Source organism: Phoca vitulina, unplaced genomic scaffold (genome assembly GCF_004348235.1).
Source record: "Phoca vitulina isolate PV1807 unplaced genomic scaffold, GSC_HSeal_1.0 scaffold23, whole genome shotgun sequence".
In the NCBI taxonomy this organism is placed as follows: Eukaryota; Metazoa; Chordata; class Mammalia; order Carnivora; family Phocidae; genus Phoca; species Phoca vitulina.
The window spans coordinates 3755654-3769077 of NW_022589726.1; the positions used below are offsets into that span (position 1 = coordinate 3755654).

General features: G+C 40.9%; 3 protein-coding genes across 6 annotated transcripts in view; 2 read left to right on the forward strand and 1 right to left on the reverse strand.

Moving 5' to 3' along the window:
- PTPRR (protein tyrosine phosphatase receptor type R) overlaps window positions 1–11550 on the forward strand; it is a 239420-nt gene extending 227870 nt beyond the window's left edge. For 2 of the 3 annotated variants that reach the window (XM_032420225.1, XM_032420227.1), the window contains one exon: window positions 4126–4314. In XM_032420225.1, the coding sequence (XP_032276116.1) occupies window positions 4126–4294 (169 nt within the window). In that variant the 3' untranslated portion in view covers window positions 4295–4314. Of the gene's footprint in view, window positions 1–4125; window positions 4315–10363 lie in introns of those variants that run through there. The other variant, XM_032420226.1, reaches the window with a different exon arrangement.
- LOC116642304 (thymosin beta-4-like) lies at window positions 4013–8522 on the reverse strand. Its single transcript, XM_032420602.1, has 2 exons — window positions 8516–8522; window positions 4013–4605 (listed from the first exon to the last, which is right to left on the reverse strand). The coding sequence occupies exons 1-2, from the start codon at window positions 8520–8522 to the stop codon at window positions 4424–4426; spliced, it is 189 nt and encodes a 62-aa protein (XP_032276493.1). The 3' UTR covers window positions 4013–4423.
- Window positions 11551–11802: 252 nt separating the features above from the next.
- PTPRB (protein tyrosine phosphatase receptor type B) overlaps window positions 11803–13424 on the forward strand; it is a 110917-nt gene continuing 109295 nt past the window's right edge. For both annotated transcript variants that reach the window (XM_032420392.1, XM_032420391.1), the window contains exon 1: window positions 11803–12511. In XM_032420392.1, the coding sequence (XP_032276283.1) occupies window positions 12457–12511 (55 nt within the window). In that variant the 5' untranslated portion in view covers window positions 11803–12456. The remainder of the gene's footprint in view (window positions 12512–13424) is intronic.

Here is a 13424-nt window from a genome sequence, read left to right on the forward strand (position 1 = left end):
AGTGGGAAGTGATCATCTGACTCCCTAAACCCCCTCTCAGCTGTTGTGTTCTTTGAGTCTCTGAACTTTTATTTCTATAGAGAACAATGGAATGACAATAACAGACAATCAAAACATTTGCCAAACACCTACAAGGAAAGGGATGGTTAAAAGAAATCTGGTCGAATATTGTACAAGTCTCTCATTCTTTGGGGGGATTCCAAGACCTAAAAGGAGTGAATGATGTATCTAAAGTCACATAACGAATTTTGACCGTCTGTTTGGTTTTTTTTTTTGGTTTTTTTTTAGACATTTTGAACTGAGCTTCCATTTTGCTCTAATTAGATTGACTAAATTCTGAATTGTTTGGTTCCCAAAACACTGTTGTTTTCTGGAGTGGGAGACTGAATTGGGTTACACACCAGTTGAAAGGAAGTTCACATTCTAGTCTTGCCTTTGACAATGACCCTGAACTAGTTGCTGTATAAACCAGGGAAAATTGTTTATCTCTGATGGTTACAGCTTAGATTATTATTAATAGCTGAATGTGAGAAATACAATGAGCTTTCTATTGGCCAGCATGACAAAAAGGGATATTTTGTTCAATCGTGTTTTCCTGTTAATGGAAGGTTACCATACATATATAGGTCAACAATCTTCAAGAATTATGGTGGAAAAAAAAGGACCCATAATGTTGGCACTAAACTGAACCCAGTGTAATCATATTTTATTACTGAGACCTTCTATATCTGGCTTAAATCTTCTAATCTTTTTTTTTTAATTAATTCATTTATTTGAGAGAGAGAGAGAGCACGCACAGCAGGGAGGGGCAGAAGGAGAGGGAGAGAGGCTCAAGCAGACTCTGTACTGACACGGAGCCTGACTGGGGGGCTCGATCTAATGACCCTGAGATCACGACCGGAGCCGAAACCAAGAATCAGATACTTAACCAACTGCGCCACCCAAGAGCCCCTTAAATCTTCTAATCTTAAATATCACCACATTGTTCTGACTATACCATCTGACTGATAACTCTAGTTGCTGTTAAAGCTAAACCAACAGCTTTTACCATATTTAGCTCCTGCTACAAAAGATTCATTTAGGCTTCTGTGTGCCAGGGTTTTGCAGCATGAGATAGTGACAGAAAGTCATTTATACACCGAATATGAAAGATACACGTGTCCCTTTGAAAAATAATAATAATCCGTCATAATAAAATGGCTCAGAAAACTCAAAAAATGCCTTCTATGCACATAAGAAGGACTAAAGAACAATATGTGGCCACCAGAAGACATCTAGGCAGGGATGAAAGGAATGGGTTCCATGGCAGGTTGACCTCGGACAACTTCTTCCCATCATATTTCTTTTAATCTCGTTTGGCACCTTTGGACACTGGAAGAACTTGAAAACAGAATTTGGGAAGTGAAGCACATAAAATACTATGCAGTCCCAAGGCCTTTTTCTTTCCTTTTTTTTTTTTTTTTCTTCCCCAGAAACAGGAAACAATCTGTCTAATCCTCCTTTTAGAGAGTCACTGGTGAAATCTGCTGTTGTCTTTGTACATCCTTACCTTGGAGGCCTAAATTGGAATGACATCCAAAGACCTTGCTTGTGGCTTCCCAGACAGGATAGAAAAATGCTTCCAGTGTGCGTCATATCATTGTTTAAATGTTTTGATTAATCACTCTAGTGTGATGATTTCTCTCTCTCTCTCTCTCTCTTTTTTTTAACTATAACAATCCAAGAGGAGGTATATATAAGCCATCAGTTTTCTAGGCTAATATATGTCCCCAAAGTATTCTTCGTTTCCAAAACTTGTTTAAAATAATTCCAAAGCTAAAATTTCCACCTGTTCGGATAATTTTTAGCAACCCTACCCTTACATTTATCCATATCTCTCTGCATTCCCAACTCATTGCAAAGATCCCCTTAATTAGTGAATTTCAAAGATCTCATTTGAAGATCAGAAATTAAACATTTTGGTTTACTTCTTTTAAGGAAACTTAAAAATAAAGCCCCAGAAATTGGTATGGACTTATTTACTTGACATCACAGTTCCTGAGACCCTAACAAGAGGTCCTCTTATAAAACAGATTATGCCAAATGAATCTCCCAAGTTGTTGCCAGGACAACCTTTTCCATCTTCTCAGCTTGGAGTTAATTGAGTGTTAACCTAGGTGTTCAGAAAAAAATTGGTTAATTTTCAGGGGGAAAAAAATGGAATTCAAGTTATGCTAGAGTATTGAACTATGATCGGATTATCCCTGGATCTGTGCTGGCTTTTATGCCCTAGAAATACTTTGGAACACAGCTCCTCCAGAGAAAGTGTCTATGTTCAGAATACCTGGTCACAATGAATCAGAACATTTATGTTTAAATTCTCCCTCCTTGATATGACATCCGTATAAAGACCTGGGGAAAACCTTTGTTCAAGACACCTGAGTTACAGACGCAGACATTAGCCTGGCTTGACTCACGCCCAAGCTGTCGAAGCTTTACCCATGAGGCACATTAACGTCCACACCTTTTGTTCTAAATTTACTGTATCAAACTTTACCAAAAGAATTCCAGATTCAAAAATAATAAGAAGCCAAGGAGCGTAAGTTCCATTGTTAGCTCAGAAGTGAGTCACCGCTGTAGAATTTCTTCTGTCTACTGATTAGACCGGATACGCGCTGGGCGGTGCAGCAGGAAAGGCTGCTGCCCTCTGTATGTGTGAGTTAATAGTCACAAAAGGTCACAATTTTAACATGTTAAAAACCAAATCTCTCTCCTGGGCATCTGGAGGGCTTTTTTCAACACACCCTCCCAAGTAGCAAAAGGAAAAAACTACATTTCTTTTCCTTCTAACCTGAGCCTACCCCCAGCTGACACAGCTACGTGCTTCCCGGCATGGAGACAGAAGACGCTGATTTTTGTGTTTGGTCAGGCTAATGTGCTAGGAGATATCTGACATTTCTAGAAGGGCGGTATATCTGAATCCTCTCTGGCCTCGCCAAGTACTGTGTTCATATTCTATGGCCACCAAGAAATCAGAGCCTTGCGGTCAGCACCACTTGTGTAGTGAAAGGAATGACTTTCTTCCGTGGCATGGCACAGGGTATAATTAGGGTGAACAAAAAACTTACCATCCAAAGCAAGGCACTTTCTGTAAGTGAAGGGTGGCTCTAGTAATAGTTACACAGGACCACAAGAGTGAACAGGACTGTCCCAAGCAAATCAGATGTATGATCATCCTAGGCATAGTGTTAGCCAAGCACTTACCAAAAGAGTAAGAAAAAAAAAATGTAGTATGTATTTTTGTACTCACTAAATAGCAATCACTGTGCTAAGCATTTTATGGATTCTCTCATTTCAATCTTGCAAAACTTGGAGCTCCTCGGTGGCTCAGTTGGTTAAGCATCTGACTCGATTTTGATTCAGGTCATGGTCTCAGGATCATGAGATGGAGCCCTGAGTCTGGCTCCACCCTGAGCATGGAGCCTGCTTAAGATTCTCTCTCCTTCTCCCTCTGCCCTTCCCTGCTCACATGCATGTGCTTTCTCTCTCTCTCTCTCTCTCTAAATAAAAAACTTAAAAATAAAAATTAATTTAAAAAAATTTTTTAAAAAGCTTGCAAAACTTGAAACCTTACTAGGTAAATACTGTTTGCCAGGCTAGTGGCTTTCAAACTTTTTTATGAACAATGGGAAACAAAGTAATGGGAAGAAAAAAATCTTCCACAGAATACCAACATGAAAAAACCAATTAAAAAATAAATAAAATAGGGGCTCCTGGGTGGCTCAGTCGGTTGGGCGCCCGACTCTTACTGTCAGCTCAGGTCATGATCTCAGGGTCGTGAGATCAAGCCCTGAGTCAGAGTCCGCGCTTTGCTGAGCGGTGGGCTTGAGATTCTCTCTCTCCCTCTGCCCCTCCCCCACCCCATGCTCATGAATGTTCTCTCTCAAAAAATAAATAAATAAATCTTAAAAAATAAATAAAAGGCACAACTGCCTTGGTAAAAACTGGGATTAGGAACTAGTCTTTTCTTTTTTTTTCAGGTTTTAAGACTTTTTATTGCATATTTAAAAAATTGTGCATTCCAATAATTAAAATGATTTGAACAACAAAAAAAAAATGGCACTCTGATTAAACTGCATTTTACAGCCTGCAGGACACCCCGGACCAGCTTGGTTTTTCCTCTCGATTTCACTGTCGTCCCACCCAGCTTCTTCCTTCACCAACATGCAAGTTCTTTTCCTTCCCTGCCAGCCAGACAGGCAGATGGGAGAGGCAGGCGCCTTGGTTGTCAGTAGTTCTCGATTCTTTGATGTGAAAAGGGGCAGCACAGTCATTTAAACTTGATCCAACCACTTTGCATCTACAAAGTTAAACAGCTAACAGAAGTAAAATAAGAAGGCAATGCTTGTGGCACGTACAGTACATACTGGCGGCGTGCGCCTCATTACGATTCGCCTGCTTGCTTCTCCTGTTCAGTCGTTTCTTTTGAAGGCAGTGGATTTTTCTCTTGCGTTTCTGGCTTCTTCAATTTTGACTTATCGAATTTCTCAATCTCGGCCATATCGGGCTTGTCAGACACAGTTGCGGAGGAAGCGGAGCGAGGTGCGCGTGCAAGTGAAGTCCCGTCTGCTCAGTGGCCGCCGCCGAATGCTAGTCCTAAAATCCAACCTCCTGCACCCCGCCATGGCCTCAGGGACCACTGCAGAACCTTAGGCTTTTAAGAATTCTGTGAAGAGGGACGCCTGGGTGGCTCAATTGGTTGAGTGTCTGCCTTTGGCTCAGGGCGTGATCCCAAGGTCCTGGGATCCAGTCCCACTTGCTCCGCGGGGAGCCTGCTTCTCCCTCTGCCTGCTGCTCCCCCTGCTTGTGCTCTCTCTCTTTGGCAAATAAATAAATAAGATCTTAAAAAAAAACCAAAACTTTAAAAAAAAAAAGAATTTTGTGAAGAGCCTTTTGTCTAGACATTGATATGGCCTGACTCATTTAATCCTCACAATGACAGGGTTTGGCATTAATGCCATTTTATAAGTGAGGAAACCCCAGCTGGGAAGGATTAAATGATTTGTCCAAAATCATATAAGCAAGTAGGTTCAAAAACAAGGATTCAGACTTGAATCTGTCAGACTCCAAGCCCGCTTCTTTCCATGACATCACCTGCCCCTGCTGTAGCAGACTTCTAGGCTGGTTAATATTTAGAAACATATTTGGATCTTTCCATCTAGGCTTGCCCCAGCAGGGAATATTGTGTCCTCTGCCAGGTGTGTTCTTAGTTCTCCAAGGCCTTCAGAGGCCCCATCCCAGAGCCTTCCAGGCAGTCCTGTTCAACCAGATAGCACCAAAGAATAACCAGAATGGAACAATAGCCTGCAGTATGGTATCTGTATGTGCTCTGCTGTGTACTAAGCATTTTAAATGGATGGTCCCATCCCTTTCTCACAGCAGTGCTCAAAGGTAGGCACCGTTACGTTATTACCCCATCACTTTGCAGACGAGGAAACGGAGTGTTGCAAAGGCGTTGTAGTAAGGTAGAGCAGCTAGTAAGTGTTAGAGAAGGGATTTGTCTTGACAGCAGCGTATGGTGTCTTCTCCTCTCTTAACCCACTCTGGTCCCTACTGGTGATGAACCTGACACCTTGGCATTCCAAACCTTTCACAGCAACGATCCCTCTTACAACTAACTGGGTCCCCTTGCCCTGTACTTTTTTCCCCACTCTTTTTTTTATAAACTAATTCCTGCTCTGCAGAAGGTATTGGACAAGCATACCTTGTTTCTTTTTGATCTGGGAAATCTAGAACTCTGGGCAACAGCTCTGTACCTAAAGGATGCTCCAGGACAGACGATGCTTTAATACAATGTATTGAGTAATGGTGGTGCATGCTGCCTGACTCATGATGGGGCATCTATTTTGGGCCCCCTAGGCCTTCTCCACTGAAGCATCATCTTGATCAGCATGGAAATCTTTTAAAAACAAACTAGGTTGAATTTAAACTATGATCTATTGGAGGTCAAAGGTGATTTTAGTGCCCACTTTAAAAGGGAGCTGGAGGGGGCGCCTGGGTGGCTCAGTCGTTAAACGTCTGCCTTCGGCTCAGGTCATGATCCCGGGGTCCTGGAATCGAGCCCCGCATCGGGCTCCCTGCTCAGCAGGAAGCCTGCTTCTCCCTCTCCCACTCTCCCTGCTTGTGTTCCCTCTATCGCTGTGTGTGTCTCTCTCTCTGTCAAATAAATAAATAAAATCTTTAAAAAAATAAAAATAAAAGGGAGTTGGAGGATGGTTTTTAAAGTAATAAAAAGAGCACCCCTGCTTCTTACGTTCAAAGACCAGCTTGTGTTACCAACTTTACATCAGTGATATGGATCTGGACTTCACTAAGTCCACGGAGCCCAGTCTGACATGAAAGGTACCTGGGAACCAAGTCAGAGCTGTCCTGGGGATGAATTATTACAGGGTTCTCCTGAGGGTTCCATATAATCTAGCATTATTCATTTATCCTATAACTGAATTTTGTATACAGGAACTGTATTAGCTCCTTGGGTATTTTTTTTTACTGTGGCCAGCCAATAAAAAGACTGTGTAAGATCTGCATGGTGATCCTACATTTTTAAGTTCATACAAAGATCCGCAAAGTATTCTAGATACCAATATATAGAATTAGACATTTATTAAATATTTTCAGAGACGATGGTGACAAGTCCCTGAATTTGAACCAGACTCCAGTGATTGCATCCCGTAATGCCCCTTGCCTTCTTTTAGCCCAGTTTATTTGCATCCATATGAGATGAAAATAACATGTCCTGGGTAATCTACATGGCAGGTATTTACTTAAGACTAGTAAGTGCTTTTCACTGTTGCATGTATGAGAAGACTATGACATCATGCCTGCCCTTAAAGGACCTACAACCTAGTTGGAAACAATTTTAGAATAGGATAGACGGTGTATAACATGATATCCAATTACTTATAATAAAGGCCCCACCTTGGCCCTCTCTTTTTCTACTGCATTATAAATGACAGTTAAAAAGAAGTAAGGCATGCTTGTTAAATATCTAGAGGACACAAAGCTGGGAGTGAGAAATGAAAAGCTAATACATTGAATGATAGAAATAGTGGTGATAATAAATAAGAACTTCATGCTGAAACCAAGTTGAAAATTTTTTTTTAAAGATTTATTTACTTATTTATTTGACAGAGAGAGACACAGAGAGAGAGGGAACACAAGCAGGGGGAGTGGGAGAGGGAGAAGCAGACTCCCGGCCCAGCAGGGAGCCCGATGCGGGGCTCGATCCCAGGACCCTGGGATCACGATCTGAGCCGAAGGCAGCCACTTAACGACTGAGCCACCCAGGTGCCCCACCAAGTTGAAATTAATAGGAATGAATAAAAAGTCCTGCATTTAGTTTCAAAAATTCAATAGCTTAAGTACAAGATGAGAGCGAACTGTCATTTCCACACTCCAAAAAAAAAAAAAAAAAAATCCTGCAGACTTTTTCATTAGCCCAAACCTTCACTCAATATCCTAAAATGCTTGCTGGGCACCGGGCTCCAGGCGGGCACGGTGACATCTTATCATCTGATGTACCTGCAAATGCAAACTCATTGGCCTATGACATGCAGCTCAAAGGAGAAAATAGTCCCACTGACTAGACCCTGTCGGAAGTAGACACAACACTCTAAGAAGGTCATCTTTGATAAAACGGCCTACAGAAGAGGGAGACTAGATTGGTGAGTGACCAGGAAACCAAGCGTTATAGAAATATTGAGGGACCACAGGATGTTTAGTCTAGAGAAGAAAAGATTATAGGACTTTGATGGTTGTTTTCCAGCATTTAGAAAGCTATTGTGTGACTACAAGAGGAGCCTTTAGACTTTTTTTGGGGTTATTTCAGTTCAACCAATGGGGTGACAGTTAGAAAGGAGCAGATTCATTTTGATCTCCTCAGAAGCTTTCCTGCAACTTGGGGATTGTCCATTGCTACTAAATAAAAACCTTTTCTGTTTCAGTTTCCTCCTCTGTTAGAGTGGGATAACAACAATACCTATTGCACAGGATTCTTGGCGAGGGTTAAAGGAATTCATGGACCTGGAGTGTGAGTATCACTTCTCAGGTGCCTTATCATTCATCTCATGTTAAAATGGTTTATGCACATGGTTTAAAATTGAAGGAGGTTTAGCAAACAAAACTCAACTGTGAAGTGTTGCTCTTTGTACACGTAAAAAGAACAACTACCCTAGAATGGTCTGTTTTGAGTATGGAAACAGCCTTAGTCTTTAGGTGTGGTATGCTGGGTATCTAAACACAATAGTGGGCGGGCCCTTAAATGAGCTGGGGAAGAGGGAATTGGCTCTTGCTTTTTTCCCCTTTGTTATCATCATTATCATCACTGGTTACTCAGAGGTACCTTTTGTTACTGGATTAGTAGAAGGCTGCTTCTCATTATACTTTTATAGATAAAGTAGATACATCATATTTTGCTCTTTATAATAAGGGTTATTTACTTGGCAAAGCTACCCATAGTAGTATAAATGTTACTTACAGCTCATGCTCACTGAGTAACTGTAGCACTATTAGGAATCTCTATAACTGTGTGATCATACAACTCATTTTGAAATTACTAGCCAGTTCTCCCTAGTGGTTGTTGCTATCATTCAAAATAATTCTTTCTAGACCGTGTAAGCACTCAACTTAAAAACAAGATATATTGTTTCACTGTACCGTGATTTCTGGTTAATGGTAATAACTAAGACTGAGCTTATTACTCTGTTTGTCAACCTCTATAAATATAAGCTTACCAGATATTAAGATATTAAGCCTCATCCTTCTAAACTAAGCACAGATGTTAAGTTAGTAAGATTTCATCCGTCTAAATTAAACTAAGCATCTTGACGTGATGTCAAAATGATGTATTTGGCAAGAAAAAAAGGTAAGTTTGGGGGGCAGCAACTTAATGGCAGAAGTATTTATCAGTCTTTTCTCCCCAAACTAGACATTTTGTTGTACTGAAGGCAACTTTCTGGCTAATGTGTTTCTTGGTCATAAGTTGACAACAGAAATGGCAACCTGAGGATGTGGCAATTCTTCTTAGCTGGGATGGTAACATCTGGGCGTACCCAAAGCCAAAGCAGCTGGCCAAAAGATGCTGGCTTCGACCGTGAATCTTAAGAGATCCAGCCACAGGAAATATTAGGGCAGCTCGAGGGAGCTGGCGTCACGTAGCTCAGAGAACCATCAGTCGTCCCCCTTGACTTGCCGGTGGTATGAGGAGCCTTTTATGTGCTCCATCTCCTGGGCTCTGGGCTCTGAACTCCCTCACCATTTACTTCACTTTGAGGTAAACTCTTCCCTTTCTTGTCTCTTCTGGTAAGCACTGGTATTTATCTGTCCAACTGGTGAATGAACAAAGACATAGTCCAAGTTTTCATACCCATGTGACCTCAAATGGGTCAGCAGTGTATTTTCTTACTCGGAGTGTATTTTCTCTGACGTTCTGTTACCTAACTCAAGGGTGTTTCAGCCAGCTAAGATGGGGAAAATGGGGAAACAAACTGATCAGTTGTAGGCTAGCAAAATTCTTGTGAGTCTGAAAGCTTAAGGAAGGTATATGAGAAATTATGTTATTTTCCACCTCATTTGGAAAGAATTGGCATCAGAGGGATTCTCAGAGATCATTTATGCCTATCGCCGGCACAATGTAGCCTTTCCAGAAGGGAGCAGTCTACAAGGCAGATGGTCAGCTGGTTTCTGCTGGGATGCTCAGTGGGGAGGCGAGGTACCATAAGAAGCAGCCTTTCCCCAAGTTGCAGGAAAGCTTCTGAGGAGATCAAAATGAATCTGCTCCTTTCTAACTGTCACCGCATTGGTTGAACTGAAATAACCCCCAAAAAAGTCTAAAGGCTCCTCTTGTAGTCACACAATAGCTTTCTAAATGCTGGAAAACAACCATCAAAGTCCTATAATCTAATCAAAACCAATATTTATAATAACATTAAAACCATAAAATACTTAAAGACCATTTTAAGACAATATGTGCAAGAATTTCACAGCTAAGAATTGGTATAGGAGGCATTTCAACTCTGACAGCCTGGGTGGTTCCAAAGTCTAAGTATTTAACCAATAGGCAGTCCCGCCTCCCCAGTAATGGTATGGAGGTGGAATTAATCAAGTGTCTAGTGATTACCGGGCACTGTGTTAATCCCTTTCTATACATTAGCATATTAGGCTCAAAAGTTGGGTCATTTGGACACAGGTAAGAGGCATCACAAAAGAATCAGCAAGTCAACTGTTCTGTGTCTTTGGCATAGTACCTAGCTTGGATGAGATCTCTGTGACTTAAGACTGCAGGCTGTGAGCACTAAGAAGTTATTGTATTATCTCTTCCTTGTAGGGGTGGAATGGTCCAAACCAGCGAGCAGTATGAATTTGTGCATCATGCTCTGTGCCTGTATGAGAGCAGACTCTCGGCAGAAACTGTCCAGTGATTCTCTGAAGATTGACCAGACCATCCAGCTCTAGGGGTAGTTAACCAATTACCCACCTGAGGCTTCTAGAAGGAGCTTCCTGCAGTGGAAGGAAAGAGAAGTCCTGAAGCCAAGCTGTGGCACGGATTGTGGAAGATGGCGACAATGACAGATCGCCAGCGCCTTGTGTATATGAATACATTTGTAAGCATCCCCGAAATTATTCTGAAGGTCCTATGCTGATGGAGGTAGAATAGATTTCTCACACCGCTAAGGATTTTGTTTTGTCCGTATTGACTATCTGCCACACAGAATGTATGTTACGAAATCCTCGGTGACATATGTCATCAGATAACAACTGGAAGAGCTGCTGAGGAAATTATTATTGTGTGTTTAGATGCTTTAATGTTTGCAAAACCTGTCTTGTGAATGGATTGTCAGCTGTTAAACTGTTCCTGTTTTAAGTGCTATTACCTTTCTCAGTTACCAGAATCTTGCCGTTAAGGTCGCAAGTGATTGATAATGGATTTTTAACAAATAAGTCCTTGTTTTTGGAAAAAAAAAAAAATCAAAAGCAGTACTATTTTATATGGAAATGTGTCTTGATAATATTACCTATTAAATGTGTATTTATCAGTACCTCCTGTCAATCAATTACAGAGCACAATGATTGTCACTGGATGTATATGTATTTACTCTCTATTATTGTGCATAGAGGTGGTTTCTGCTCCAGAACTCCCAGCCACTGTATTTCTACATTGTGAGTCATTTTACTTTAAAAGGGAAAAACGAATTTGTAGCAACTATAATGTATCCAGAATTTTAAATACCTGTCTCTCTTTTACTAAGAAGGAATTTTTGAATATTCTGTCTACCTAGAGTCTCTTGCCCCCAAAAAAGGCAGATGCCTTTGGGAATGAAGTAACCTGTCCCATTTCCAGAAGTTCTTCAAAAGGATGCTGCCATGGATATTCTTAAATTTCTGAAAGGTTTTAATCCTCAAGAGACAAATAAAGTTTAAAAAAATGCACTCAGCAAACACTAGATGTTCTGCTCAAATATGAATTTTTAATGCAGCTATGTTGACTTTGTTTCATACTGCCAATAAACTACTCTTAATACTAAGTAATTTTTTTTTAAAGATTTTATTTATTTATTTGACAGAGAGAGAGAGAGAGAGACACAGTGAGAGAGGGAACACAAGCAGGGGGAGTGGGAGGGGGGGAAGCAGGCTTCCCGCAGAGCAGGGAGCCCGATGCGGGATTCGATCCCAGGACCCCGGGATTATGACCTGAGCCAAAGGCAGACACTTAGCCACCCAGGCGCCCCTCTTAATACTAAGTATTGAGTAAAGCATCTACTTTTTTTCCTATTGGAAAGAAGCTATTATCTTTTGGGGGAAGCCTGACATAGGTAATGAGATGGGTTTAATTTTAGGCTCCGCCTCTCCCCAGTGGAGCTAACTATCTCACAAAGTAATATTGTCATCACTTAAGGGATAATGATCTAGAAGTGCCATCATTATGTGGTTTTCCGCAATAGACTTCCAGCATATCATTATACAAACAGTACATGTTTATGTCTTTATATGACTTGTCATAGACCCTCATAAATTACAAGGCTTGTGTTTATTCAGCAGAATCAACATCACCTGAAGAGATGTAATGTTTTAGGAACATTCAGTTACCTAAGATTACAATTCCTTTCTTCCCTCTTGAGGTTAAGAAGTCGTCATGTGCCACAGGGATGCAGGAGAAAACTTAACAAGTTTTATTCTACTCCTGGAGGCCAGAATTTTTTCTCCGTAAAAAAGGAGAGGTAATCATAATCCCTTCTTTCTAAGGAAACAGACAAAAGGACACTGGTGTAAAACTTCCCCAAACAATTCAATAGGAGGAAGTGCTCGTCACTGACTTTTTCCCCCACCATGAAGGCACATTTCCTTCCTAGCCTTTGCTTCTCTTATCTGGGAGATTTTTTTCCCCCCCCAAGCGAAGCATGAACAGTTGTTAAGTGGAAAATGGAGGCTGAATTTTACATGGCGATTCTTACCTGCTGGATCTTTGGGAATTCAGGTGAGTGGGCTTGCCTCTCCTTGTGGTGTTTCTCCACCAGCCAGCAGAGGAGTCTCTGTCCTTTGAAAAGTGTCTGAACTCGGGCGGAAATGGAGCCAGGTCTCCATGGCAGTTTAACCAGAGACGATGAGGAGGGAGAATTAAAGGAGGCAGCTATGTCCACACCGTTGAGATTTCTCTCTAAAAGAAAATAAATGCCCTCCTCATGTCCTCCAAATGCCTTGGGCAGCTCCTGAAATGGCATCTTTACACCACAGAGTGAAGCATCTTGAGGAGGAATTTTGATTATTGTGTAACAGTCTGTGGCATTCTCCATGTTTCTTCCCTTATCAGGTTATAGGTTTGTTTTTTGTGTGTGTTAAAGAAAGTCTGAGGAGCTATAAATACAGGGGGTGAAGAACTGTGGTGTGTTTTATTTGGAAGGTGTTATTTGGAAGGAAGGTCTGAATATTTTCATGAAAGAGCTGAGCAAATTAGGCAAAAGTTCAGAAAATGGTTTCTGAGTCTGAATATTTCACTTTTTAACACCGATGTTTGACAATTGAATGTTTGATTTTTTTTTTATGTCGAGAAATGCTGATATTTTTTAGTCTATTACTTATTGAGGGATTGTTGTAGATATTGTCACAATATAGAGAAATGCTTCTCTCCAGGACTGTAAGAAATGGTGTTTGTGATCATCAATACCTTCATTGGTTGCTAATAGCTAAGAAGGTTTAGATGGGTGGGCAAATTTGTTTTGTTTTGTTTTTGGATAAATACATCCAATTTTTAAACATGTATTCAAACTACGCAATTTGTATACAAATACTACAGTGGTAACTTAAGAATTGGAAAAGGGGGGCTTTTTTAGAATGGGGGATGGTAATGAGATGGAAAGAGTTAAAATAATTAGAAAGGGAATGAGGTTTTT